This window comes from Anopheles merus, chromosome 3R, assembly GCF_017562075.2.
Source record: "Anopheles merus strain MAF chromosome 3R, AmerM5.1, whole genome shotgun sequence".
NCBI classification, from domain to species: Eukaryota; Metazoa; Arthropoda; class Insecta; order Diptera; family Culicidae; genus Anopheles; species Anopheles merus.
The window spans coordinates 15,985,473-15,998,978 of record NC_054084.1 but is presented as its reverse complement, the minus strand read 5'-3'; the positions used below and the strand labels follow the sequence as shown (position 1 = coordinate 15,998,978).

Here is a 13,506-nt window from a genome sequence, read left to right as displayed (position 1 = left end):
AACTACAATACCACTTTTTTCTCACAAACTCACGATTAGAATGCGTCCTGGGCATTCGAACACGGTTTTTGTAATAGGAGACAAATTTTCGTTTGATTGATTTGAACGCTGGGAATAAAAAATGACCCAAACCCAGCCAAAGGCGCTGATAGCGGCCAAGAGGATGGTGGCACATTTTTGGACGGGAGCGCACTCATTTCATGTTTAGTTCTGCTCGGTGAAGGCACGCGATCGGACACGCGCTTGTAAGATGATTCTCAGACGTGCTGAAGTGGGCCCCGGGCCACAATTACTTTTAATATCGTTGGGCGTTTTGGTGTGCTTTCCTGCTGCTGTGGACTGTTTTGTAGGGCTGCCGTTGTCAACTAAACCGGGTGAGTTGCAGTGCTTGTGAAAAGGTTGCTAGCTTTTGATTACATCTTTCGAGTGAAGATTATTGCAATGGGCATAAAATTCACGATCAATTTGAAGAAAAGCTGTGTAACTAAAGTGTTATCGAGTTAAACATTCGCTCCCTTTTGCGAACATTTCTTTATGTTGTGTAACATTAGAACCGTTCATTCGTGTTAGAACTGTATTGCATTGTAATAGCAAATGTTGCCTCTCCGGGCCGGTCGCTTCCTTGTCTGGATGGACCGATTGTGCGATAATTCGTTTGAAATAAAAAATCGAATTCCAGCTGATAATGGAATGGACTGTTTTTTGTATCTTTCACCACCATAGCCACAATGCGCGATTCGATTAAGATTGTCTGTGTCTGATAGGTTCTATCGCTTGTCGTTTTTTTTGTTTTGTTTTGCTCTCTATCCGTCACAATTCATTCATTTCGCAGAGGAATGTTATGAAAGAGAATCGTTCTAGAAAGTGGGAAAAATATTCGGCAGACCGATTGTAAACTCAATTATAAAGTGCAATCTCAAACGCTTTACCAGCAATGGAGGAAATAGACTATGCTGACAACTCTATTGCCAAAAAAGATCAGATTTAAAACAGATGTCTAGAACGATTTGAGTTACCAAGTAAAGCATCTGTTATTATGCATATTAATGTAATATTTGTGTTATCTATGGTGTTTGTACTGCGTACTTTACATTTATGGCTCTTGCCATTACTCCTTTTGATCGGAATCACACAATTGTTAAATAAAAATCTCTTATTTGAATACCACACTCTCTAAATATAGCGGAGCAATCATTTTTTATCCGTTGCCAAGATACGCAAACCCTAACGTATTGTTAAAATGTATTGTTGCTTTTAGGTCTATTGCTTTAGAACTGTTTAGGTAAAGGGAATATGCTGTATTTATGTTTTGTCTAATCAAACATACTACGCTTAGCCTTGAAATAACAGCTTACAGTCGTTGCCGCTAAATTTTGTCTCTAACTCACTTATTTTTGTCTCGAAGGCACCAATTTTTGACTGTGAGACAGTTGCTTTATTTACATAGTTTAACAGAATTTCTGATACTGTATGTTCTGGATGTATTGAAATAAAGTTATTTAGTGAATAATTTCATTGATATAACTTAAAATACAACCATCGTTATGCCTATTTTGGAAGTTTTAATGAAGTGACAACAATTGGCATGCATTTAAACATCAGGTGTAAACAACGGCTTTAAAATTGATAAAATTTCATTATTTTTTCTCAAAAAAAAATGAAAATACACAGTTTTTTTGTTGTTTATGTTATTTAATATCAACACTGCCAATTGTTAAAAATCTGCTCAAAAAAATTGTAAAATTATCATGGTTCCTACAAGAATAAAAAATTGATGACTTACAGACAAAAATAGGAGCGTTAGAGTCAAAATTTCATGCATACTGTCAAAAATTGATGTCTTAGAGGCAAAAATTGATGCGCACTGTCAAAAATTGATGCCTTAGAGCCAAAATTAGGTGGCAACGACTGCATTATTATTATAACACGTACTACTCCTTCTAGACCATCCAAAACTCAACTGAAAATAATACAAACAGTCAAATCTTGTCAATTTTTTTTTTTTTTTTTTGAGAAACATGCTAGACCTTTGGCGTTATACTTGACTCTAAGATATCAATTAAACCATAAATGGAAGATAACATCGATCATGAAAATTGAGCGCAAGGTTTGATTTTCAAGATGACGAAAGACTTTGACGACACTATGTGCAAAAAAAACATAATGGTGTAGCTTATGTAGTTAGGCCCATCCTTAGTTGACCCATCTTGTATGATATTCGAAAGTTGAACTGAAACAATCCAGCACCACCATCCAGATATACCACCGTACAACTATATTCCCTTGCTCTTAGAACTGGAGACGCTTGAAAGACGCTCGAAAGACGTAGAGACTCTCAAGTAAGCTTCATTACAGGATTAGTGGTAGAGACAATTGAACATGTACACATTAATGAACATGTAGACTTTAAGAGATTATTTGACTACCACCTAAGCGCGACAACATTAAGAAACATATTATGAAATTAGTACTAAAATAGGATCTCGTTGGAAACCTCCTTGGTGGACGGGTAATTTTTAATAAACAACAATAAACAATACTGGAAAACATCAAAAATGCTATCTCAAAACGCTACAACATAGGCAGTGTTCGTCAATTCGTGCTTCGGTCCACGTATTCGAAGTGTAACGTATGTACGTGAATGATATAAATTAGTTTACACTTATTTACCTATGCACACTTATGGTAGATTAAAATTTTATCATTTCCATCATTTCCAAAACTCACAGCACGAAATTAGTCACGGCAGAACGGTCAAAACATGAAAATAATGCAGGGTTTGCCACAGGTTGTTTTCAGATTTTTTTCAGTTCATTTACTTTGTTTATTAAATGTTTCTCATATGTCTTTGAATAGTTCCCAATCTTTCAGCCCAATTTGTATCGTCGCAATAGTTTTTGAAAACAAAAAAAAACATGGAAATACTGTAAAAAAATACCAACATTTTTGCTTTCAATTGGTAAGTTTTGTTGGTTTCAAATACATGTTGTATCTATGCAAACATTATCAAAATATTATGTGTAATTCGAAAAAAACATACAGCGTCTTCAATGCTGAAATAATCCATCTGTAGCCCGAAACTGTTTTCAAACTCATCAAACTATCAGACGATGTTTGTTTTTAACTGCCTTTTTTGTTTTGCTCCAAAACTTACCAACTTATCAAATTTAGTGTTGATATAAGTGGGTTTTTGTTTTTATTACTTAGTTCATTACTTTGATGTGCAGTCAAGCGCACGGGGACTACCTCAACCAATCCTTTAGCATCCAACGGCAACGTTTCGGTTGTGTTACGGTGCTTTATCAAAAAATGTGACACATGTTAGACACAACGGGCAGTAGCAAGGGGCAAGCCGAAGCATTATCACCTTATGTCACACTACTTTACGATCGTTCAACGTACGGCAAAGTTGTGCGTAAAACCGCCTAAGTGAATGTGATTTAGAAGCACGGTCTGTGACTTCGAGTGATAGTGGTAAACCTGCAGACGCAAATCTTGGGAGTGTGGTGGGAAGAAAAAGGAAACGTCGCCACACCACACTGCCCATGGTTTAATCCTTTCGGCACACCTAGCGATAAAGGGTAGAAAGAACCTTTCTAATCTAATCATTTTGTAGCATTGCAAATCGTAAGTTCAATTATACATGTGCTAAAGATTGTGAATATTGGTTGAATTGTTGGCGGTTTTGGTTAAATTTGTTTTGATGTTAGGGTATATACATTGGAATTGGAATTGGAATGACCCAATAGACCTAACACCACAATCGAAAATAAGCCCTAAAAAAGAAGGAATACCTCATTACAATGACAATCTTTCATAACAAAAGCTATAAAATATTTACATTTCAGTGTTCTAGTTTGATACGTGCAACATGCTATAGCAAACATCCCAACAAACTCGATTAACAACAACAACATCAATTAAATTAACAACCTCGGGTTTTGTAGCGTTCAGTTCCTAAACTCACAATATCTCTACAGTCCATTTCTCGAGGAAATATCCAAAATTCATTTTCATTCATTCTCACAAACGCTTCAACAAAGAAAATTATTTTCCAATCTTTTCGGATAAAATTTGCTCAATCAACAATAAAACAAATCACCGAACAACATGTTGCCGTTGCTTCCCAAAACTCAACGCAAACCGTTGTAACAACAAGCAGCGCTACAGTTGCCTGTGCTACACCGTGCACCATAAGCGCTTCCGATATCCCACTCAGCTCGCCACTCATCAACGCATTCCCTCCTCTCCACAGCCCGCCTTTGGCCGCAGCTATTGCTACTCGCGGACAACGCCACCGTACCACCCATCGTCCGGCGGGTCGTGCCGGGCGACCAGTGTGACCGGCATTGCGTACCGGGGGACCGACCGCTTACCTGCCACTTTCGCTGGAAGCTGGAAAACTACGCCACCATGGGCTCGTAAGTGCGGGGTTGGTCTCTCTTCACAACCGATACGTTTTGTTTCATGTTCTTCTCATGTATCGCCCCTGTCGCCAGTGCCTGCTGGAACTGTCGTCTCGGTAACCGAGCGCACTGCTTCCATCCGCAATGCATCACCGCGAACGGGCTGGAGCGTGGCGTATTCGCCATCAACAGGCGCGTGCCCGGACCACCGATCCACGTCTGCAAGCACGACTCCATCGTGGTGGACGTGGAGAACCAGCTCGAGGGTCTCGGTTCGACCATCCACTGGCACGGCTTTCACCAGAAGGCAACCCCCTGGATGGACGGTGTGCCGATGGTAACGCAGTGCCCCATACCGCAGGACACCACGTTCCGCTACCAGTTTACGGCCGTGGAATCGGGCACCCAGTTTTATCACTCACATGCGGGTAAGTGATAATAGAAAACGCATAGCGAATTCACACACCTACATCTCTGCTAAATTGTTTGTCTCCTGTGCACCCACCCGCCACAGGTTTCCAGAAAGCGAACGGCCACTACGGTATGGTGGTGGTGCGCGATCCGAGCGACCTCAACCAGGCACACTACGACTACGATCTGTCCGAGCATCGGATCATCATTGCGGACTGGACGCTCGACATGGTGGAGAAGTGGGTGCCCGGCATCCAGACCGATTCGATGCGCGTCGACTCCATCCTCATCAATGGCCGCGGGCGGTACTTTAATGTATGAATAATGAATTTAAGCCCACACACGCTGGTCGTCTGACCGGAGGAAGTGGTTGGTGGGGGCGTTGTTGATAAATTAAAATTTATCGAAAATTACCTCCTCACCTTACCGTTTGCAGGAAACGACCGGCACTCGAACGGACGCCCCACTGACCGTATACCAGGTGGAATATGGCAAACGGTACCGCTTTCGGTTGATCAGCAGCGGCAGCCAGTACTGTCCGTTTCAGATGCAGGTATGTACGTGGCCCGCGCCGTTTGCACTCTGTGTGCTAGGCTGTATGTGTGTGTTTTTTAATACGAAAAGTACTTCAAATATTATAATTACGTTACGTGCTTTATAGCATCCGCTCCGCTCCAGTTGCGGCGCCAGCATTACACAGCACGACCTTCGGTCAGCCAAAATGGAAAATACTGTTTACACCCGCAGCAACGGGACTGTTTTGTGTCTTTGTTCTTGGAAGGGGGGGCACTCCAGATTGTGTGAGTGGAAATTTCCCCTTTTGTTGCATTTCCAATGCGACCCCACCCGAAACGAGGTGCCAATGTGCACAATGTTTCTCAATTACGGCGAGCTTTTAAATGGGGATTTACTGCGCGGCGAAGCGTTGCGCGTTTGTTCTTATCGTTGCATTTTAAAACGATGGAAAGTTACAGCTGTTTTTTTTGCCGATATTTCAATTGCATTGAATGTTTACCCCTGAATATGTGCACTTTTACGTGCGCATCATTGGCGAAATGGAACATGGTTGAAATGATGCTTTTCCTCACTTTATTAATTGGTTTTGCGAAGCACACTTTCCGACTGCTTGATTGTGAGCTCTTGTTTTGTTAGAATTGCCCTTTGCCAAATATGAATAATTGAAATCAATTGCCATGTCATGCTGGTGTTGCGGTGATTGCAAAAGTTACTGATGGCTACGAAATTGTGCAAGGGAAAATCTGGTGTCTGGTTTCGAGCGAAATGGAATAAGTTTATGGGCGTTTTTTCGATTTTCGATATCTGTGTAAAGCCATTCAAAACTTTAAAAGCACCAATTAATTAATTGGATTTTTGTAGTGCTGTTTGAACGATTGTAGCTATTAACCCGGCTGAAATTGCATCAACTTTCCATACAAAATCACGGCCAAAACTAGCCAAATTATACAAACTGAGGCCGCAAATTCTGAAATATTGTATGCTCTATCAGATTACAGATTATTCTACTTTTTCCGATTTTAAAATATCTCGGAAATGGCAAAAAATCTTTAAATAAAACGAAAAAAAAATCGTTTACCATAAACCATAAATCACGAAATTAAAATAAAAACATGGAAACCCTGTAACCAAGACATTAAATCTATCAAATAAGAGATTATTTTTACCTTTTTCCCGAATTTTTAATCTATAGATTCAAAACCACAGTATGCTGATCATTTCGACTGATGGAGGAACTGTGCAGCCCCAGCACACGGTAGACACACTCGTATCCATCTCTGGTGAACGTTATGATTTCGTACTGACCGCCAATCAACCGCCAGGTAAGTTTACTTGGTTACTTTATTAATTTATTTTCTGTCAAAAAACACATTTGAATGATTTAATAAAATGTTGTTCGATTTTTACATTGAGTGCATTTTACCAATTAACTAATTATATCCTCAATTGTCTCCGCCAATAAAGTTATGTACCGATCTGGTGCCCTTAAATCACTACTGTCTGTCTATCAAAATAGACCAGTAAAACAGATGCGTTTCCTCGTGAAACGAGCCAATAGTGTCACTTGTCACGCTCCTGAACTAACTGTAACTGTACAGTGTATTACTGGAAGTAAGTTTAGCAATACAGTCCTTCAAAGCACGGTCCTTCAATAAATCGGATGAGACAATTGCTGTGTGTCACGTGATCAGCCGTACAGTTCAAATCGGCTAAACATTCGCCTAATGCAAATATAGAAGCAAATAATTTTTGATCTACAAATAGAACTAAAGGCATACACAGGTATCCATTAATTTGGTATACATTAACAAAAAATTCACGGAATTATATTTTCTAATTTTGTTCCATACATGGCATTGTATTCAAGCAAAGAAGTTCAGGATGTAAAAAAAAAGTTGCATTTATTCGTCAATAGGTAGCATCTTTACTTGACTTTGAGCAACATGGTACAGAGAGTCCACTACAGAAACAAGACGTACAAGAAAGAACTGAATACAATCATAAAATGTAAGATAAAGATTCAGATTAATGAAGGATATTTAGACCGTAGGGCCAGCACTAGAGGGTCTTGTGGTACAGTCGTCAATTCGTGCGACCTAACAACATGCCTGTCATGGGTTCAAGCCCCGAATGTTAATGTCCATGTCCCCATACGTAACACTGACTATTCTGCTATGGTAACAATAATTCACTGAAAGCCAAGCTCAATAGTGGTATAGGTAGCGCTTGAATTCTGGCGAGTGATGGACATAATTTAGGTCGGTCTCGTAGTACAGTCGTCAACTCGTGCGACTTAACAACATGCCCGTCATGGGTTCAATCCCCAAATGGACCGTGCCGCCATACGTAAGACTGACTATCCTGCTATGGGGGGAAATCAATTAGTCACTGAAAGCCAAACCCACAAGTGGTGCAGGCAGGCCTTGACCGACAACGGTTGTTGAGCCAAAGAAGAAGATGGACATAATTTATTTTAATTTTGCTAGAGTTATGATTTAATACACTTTAAAAATGTTTTTGCAATTCCCCATCACTTTCAATATGGTGAAAAATGAGAAAATTTTGATAAAACATATTGATGAAGTTTGCCAATCGTTTGATTTGACAAAGTATAAAAATTTTCATTAGCTCTTCTCTAATCATTGCTGAAGCTTGAAGAGTTATGACACGAACAATCTTTCCACTATTTTCCGTGGTAGCCATTACAGGAATAGTAAAAAACCTTTCAAAATAACCTTTTATTTACACATTGCTCCATCGCGCAGAAATAAATGACCTCCCTTAAAGAAACATTCTCTCTCTTATTGGCCATTTTCCCATTTGCCCTTTTCTAAACCTGTTTCCCTTCTCTATCGCAGGCAACTACTGGGTGCGTGTCCGCGGCATCGGCTTCTGCGATCAGATGCGGGTGGAAGACTTTGCCATCCTGTCCTACCGCACGCCGGAAACGGCCATCCCGGCCGCTGGTCTAACGGTGGAGCAAACGTTGGCCTACCCGGCGGAACCGATGCCGACGTACGATGAGCCGTATCCGGATGGTATCGTGTTTAACCACCAGACCGCACCCTGCTACACGCCGAACGATACGTACATCTGTGCGGCGGACCTGGAAGCGTACGAGGTGTTCCGCGACACCGGCCTCATCGATGCCGTGCCCGATCGTACCTTTTTCCTGGGATTTCACGTCATCGAGGCGAACAATAGCTTGCTCTTCTCGGACCGTGGCACCAGCCATTACGCAAGTAAGTAAACCCCACATCGGGATCGGATATCGTGCCCGGTGCGTATAAACATTAAACAAAGTGACCCGGTTTAGGTAAACTCACATACCACATATTTGCATGTTAATGTGGAGTCGTCAGTCAGTGGGCAGCTTTGGTAGAAAGGCAACATTGCCGTTGCTGGCTTGTCAGAAGGCTTAAAAGCTGGAAGGCTTTATTAAGAAGTTATTTAATTTATCGTTGATAGCCGCACGAACAGGAGCCTTGCTCCTGTGGCGTAGAGCAGCGCGTGTACCGTAAAAGGCTCAAGAAAATATGCAAGATTTAATGAAGATGCTGTCACTAATTAAATGAGTTATGCAGAGGCTTACTCGATTGCTTCCCGTCCACCTGGATCTGAGGAACCTGAGGGTGATTATTTTCTTGCACCCTTCCCGGGGGCTAACCATCATGTAGGACAAACGGAGTAAACCGCTCTGATATACGAGAGCCCATAATTGGAGCTTTGGCCGGACGCATCCCACACGCCCACAGACAGCCCAAGCACAGCAATTAAAAGGAATGCAACCTTCCATTCGCTCTTTGCAGCTGTCCGGGAGGGCTTTAACACGATCGGTGCTACGAACATGATCAGCTTCGTGCCGCCCTCCTTCCCGCTGCTGATCCAGCCCGAGCTGATAGTCGACGAGAATGCCCAGTTCTGCAACGTCAGTCATCGGCCGGCGTACTGCACGGACGACCATCTGTGCTTCTGCACCCACCGGATGAAGGTGAAACGCAACGACGTCATCGAGATCGTGCTGTACGATACGGCGGAGGGTAAGTGTGCCGAGGCCGGCACTGTAGCTCTTCACCAGCCGGGTCGTGTCCCACTCTCATCGTTCAAACCACCCACCCTCTGTTTGCAGTGCGACAAAAGTTCTACCATCCGTTTCATCTGCACGGGCATCGATTTATAGTGACCGATTCGGGCAGCTTCCCGAGCGACATCCTTACGGATCAGATTGCCTACCTGCGGAATCTACGCACCGTACGGCGCCCGAACGCCCACTGCCCACCGTACAAGGACACGCAGTCCATCCCGAACCGGGGCTACGTTAGGATACGGTTCCGGGCGGACAATCCGGGTAAGTGGGGGTCGCTGCCGAACAGGGTAATTTGCTTTGCCAGAGTCTTACGACAACGGTGACGGCGTTTTCTTCTCCGCAGGCTTCTGGCTGGTGCACTGTCACTTTGAATGGCATCTTGCCGACGGTATGGGGCTGGTGCTGCAGATTGGCGAACCGGACGAGATGCTCAAGCCGCCGGCCAACTTTCCACGCTGCGGTAGCTTCGAACCGCCGGTGGATACTGGTGGCGACGCGCAAGGCACCAACGGTACGGTTGCCCGTAATGCGCTGTGATCCTTAATTTATCGCCAAAGCTTATGCTATAGTGTATTTCTCTGTGTCTGTGTGTGTGTGTATGTGTATCTAGGGTAGGAATAAATTTTGAATTTATCTTCCAAAATCCGAACTCTCCTGCGTTCTGATGCTTCAGGAGATACAATCAGTGATTCTTTGTTATTCGCTCACGTTTCCAAGAATCATTGAAGTTGGAACGGGTTTGTATAAAAAAAATATAATAATAACAATAAAAATGCACGCAATTGACAAACTTCCATGAAAGGTATAGAGAAATTCGATAATCAAAAATCATTCCCGAAACATAATAAGCTGAAAAGGTTAGTTGAAACCGTATTGGAGAATGGACAAATCAATCGTATTTCCTATTTTAAAATATGCCACCATCTCCCGGTCACTCGTGATTTGACTTGGTTACTTGCAAAAATAAATCTACGATCTTACGAGCTGCCTGTCGTCAATTATTTTGAATTTTGGCCATGGTGGATTGTTGTAAATTTGTTGGAGTAGAATTTTTGCATCCTGTTGGTCCAGAAAATTTCGAACGGACGCAGCTGGGGGAAAATGGAACAGTGTCACTTTGAGTGTTACTAGGGTGTCATATCGAAATTCCGCTGAAATTCGCCTGAAACGATCGCATCGAGTTTTGGCGTCTCTGGTGCGATTTCTACTTCCCGATATGTTTTATCATGATACGCAGGTACATATCAACGGTTGGGCCGGTTGCATCGATACAGTCCCGGGTAAGCTAACACAGCAAAGTAGCGTTATTTCCTTCGATCTTCATTTTCAGCATCATTTGAAGCTTCTTGTCGCTCAGGGTCGTCGGGCATTCGGAACACGGTTTTCTTTCGATGCTCCGATCTCTGGGTGCCGTTCTTTGATCACGCACGCTAAACGAATTACACTTACACTACACTTTTTTGTCCATCACGGTTAGAGTTCAACTAATAAAGGTGTCAAATTTTGTCTGCTGACTCATGATGATAATGATGAAATTTTTGTCTATTTTTATTAAACGCAAACGATAATGTTGAAATGCAACTTAAAGTGTTGATAGGATTTAAAAGCTACGCAATAGATCCGTAAGTCGTTGACGACTGTACCACGAAACCGGTCAAAAATCCTGATCCTAACCGGCCAAAATCATAATTTAGCCTGTGAAAGTATAAAAAATACGCAATGTTGATCACTCCATATTGAATGGTCAGGAAATTTTATTTAATAAGAAGACATTCGAAATTAATTGCTCAACTCGAAAATCAATGCGCTACTAACAAGTTCACTTCAAATTTAAAGATATATTATTTCAGAAATTGAGAGCTTTTTCCCGTAATAGTTGTAAAAAAAAACATTGCTGTTGGAAGTAATAGTATGTTAAGTGTGTTGATGATGATGATGATGATGATGATGATGATGATGATGATGATGATGATGATGATGATAAGTCCCACCTCTTTCTCCAACATAGGTTTGAGAAGGACGGAAGTATCTTTACGATAATATTACTCTGATAGGTATATTGAAATATTTTGTATGAGCAAGTGGTGGTATCGGAAAACTCTCAGAGGAACTGTCCGAGTCATACACACACCAAAGATGACCAACATAGTTTAATTCTTAAATTCGCTGCTAAGTAAATGTACAACTGTCTATTTGGTATGTGAAAGGTCATGGAAGGATTTGTTGGTGCCGATTGATGTTGCTCCAATCAATCTGCCACAGTGTGTTACTAGTTAAACAGATCGTTAATCTATCCCACCACCGAATACCAACAAAGGCAATCCACAAGCCAGGGTTTTATGCACACACTACCGGCTCATTCTACGAATTTGATGCCACGGAAACAGTATTCGTAAATTAGCGTTCCCATGTTCCCAATTACCCTTCATTCACTTATCGATTTCCAGCCCTCAATCACCGGTTCGTTCAGCGCACAGGTTTATTAGTTGCAGCTTAATCACCGCCACACGCAATTACATCGCTCAATCGCTCACTATCGTTCGTAACTTTGGATGGAGCCAGATCGCTCCCCATTATGCTTTTCGCCGTGGGGGTGTGCTTTTGGTTTAACGGAATGCTTTGTTGTGCTTCCCGTACGATGCTGAACACAATCGAAAGCATATCTGATCGCGTACCAATTGCTGGTCGTTGGATTGGGGCTTAGCGCAGTGCAAGTATGGTACAATAGAGGCAGGCAATATCAATATCGCTCGTGAAGGAAACAAAAGCATTGCCATTAATTTTGTTTCATCCGAAGCAGTACGAGGCAGGATTTGCGCTTGGCAGTTATGCAATCCGCGGATTGCCGGGGTAGGTTTTAGTACATCTAAAAAAGGGTTGAATCGTGTTTAGTACAGATGCAAGTGGGGAGCAATTTGAGCACAAAACAGATATTTTTTAGAAGCCTTTTAATGCTAAATGTAGCTGAAATTCTAGCTAGAATTATGAAATAGCAGCAGTAGATACGAAATTGCTTATTCAACTCCAAAAATTTTCTAGTTTGCATTCAATCTTCACACATTTCCCACTTCGTGTTCAAAGGCTGGTTATAAATAGTACCGTGAAGCTTATTTTTCTACCTCACGCCGATTACTATTCATGAGAACTGGTACAATCAGGCATAAAGTTCACTATGCTACTACCACAAACATGCCGGGTTGACCCTTCAAACATGGCAGTTAGCACTGCCAAGGGAACGCCGATGACACGCTCCTAACGGCCGACCCGTTTCCTCATTTGAAATTTCTAATCAACCGAAACTGATTGGCATTTCGAAGCCATTTCTTTCTCCTTTTTTCCCATATTTGATGACGCAAAAATATGCGTATCGGCCCACGACGTTAGCCAACGGCAAGGCTTTTCGTGGAACGGGCACGTTTAAAGAGCATGTGCAGACGCTAAAGCCGTTATGTAAATGCAGGCGAAATGCTTTCTATGATCCTGAAATCACATCACATTTATGTAACGGTTTTTTGTTCTGCTTTTATATAAAAAAACATTATTAAAAAGATTTATCCAAATCATTTGCTCACCTCGCTCATAAGGATGCCTACGCAAACGCCCAATAAATTATACAAATTTCACCAATACGCCCTCCACATTCAAAACGCCAATCTGCCACCATCATCGAGCAGCTGTTATTTGTCCTCTCATTTGCGTAAAGTCACAAGTCGATGCATTAGGTCCCTTTCGCCTGGCAAACAACTGTTGCTAAAACGAGGAAGCAAACAAACCGTACAAATGTCTTCGGGTCAACCACGGGAACGGAAAGCCGTTGTAATTTGCCTAATTGGCTCTTTGAGCAGTCGGCCAGCAATCGCCCGGGATGTTTTCAGATCAATTTGTGGAAGGGTGTGCTGCCAGTGGGATGCGTGCCGGAGGGAAAGCAGAACGAACAGGAGAGGAAAAGTGTGCCACTACACACTGTTTGCTGGAACAATTTAACGACTTCTACACCTTCGGGTTATGATGGGGGAAAATCAACGCCAGCTACGCCAGCCTTTTGCTCGGTACGGGTAACCGTAATCAACGTGGTAAGGAATTCAA

At 42.1% G+C, this 13,506-nt stretch overlaps 1 protein-coding gene across 1 annotated transcript; it reads left to right on the top strand.

The window, feature by feature from the left end:
- The first annotated feature begins 213 nt into the window (after positions 1-213).
- On the top strand, positions 214-10,161 carry LOC121596715 (laccase-2-like). The gene is made up of 10 exons (XM_041921901.1): positions 214-374; positions 4,256-4,421; positions 4,500-4,834; positions 4,921-5,132; positions 5,254-5,370; positions 6,526-6,655; positions 8,192-8,575; positions 9,143-9,373; positions 9,463-9,681; positions 9,764-10,161. The coding sequence occupies exons 1-10, from the start codon at positions 251-253 to the stop codon at positions 9,955-9,957; spliced, it is 2,112 nt and encodes a 703-aa protein (XP_041777835.1). The 5' UTR covers positions 214-250; the 3' UTR covers positions 9,958-10,161.
- The last annotated feature ends 3,345 nt before the right edge of the window (positions 10,162-13,506 follow it).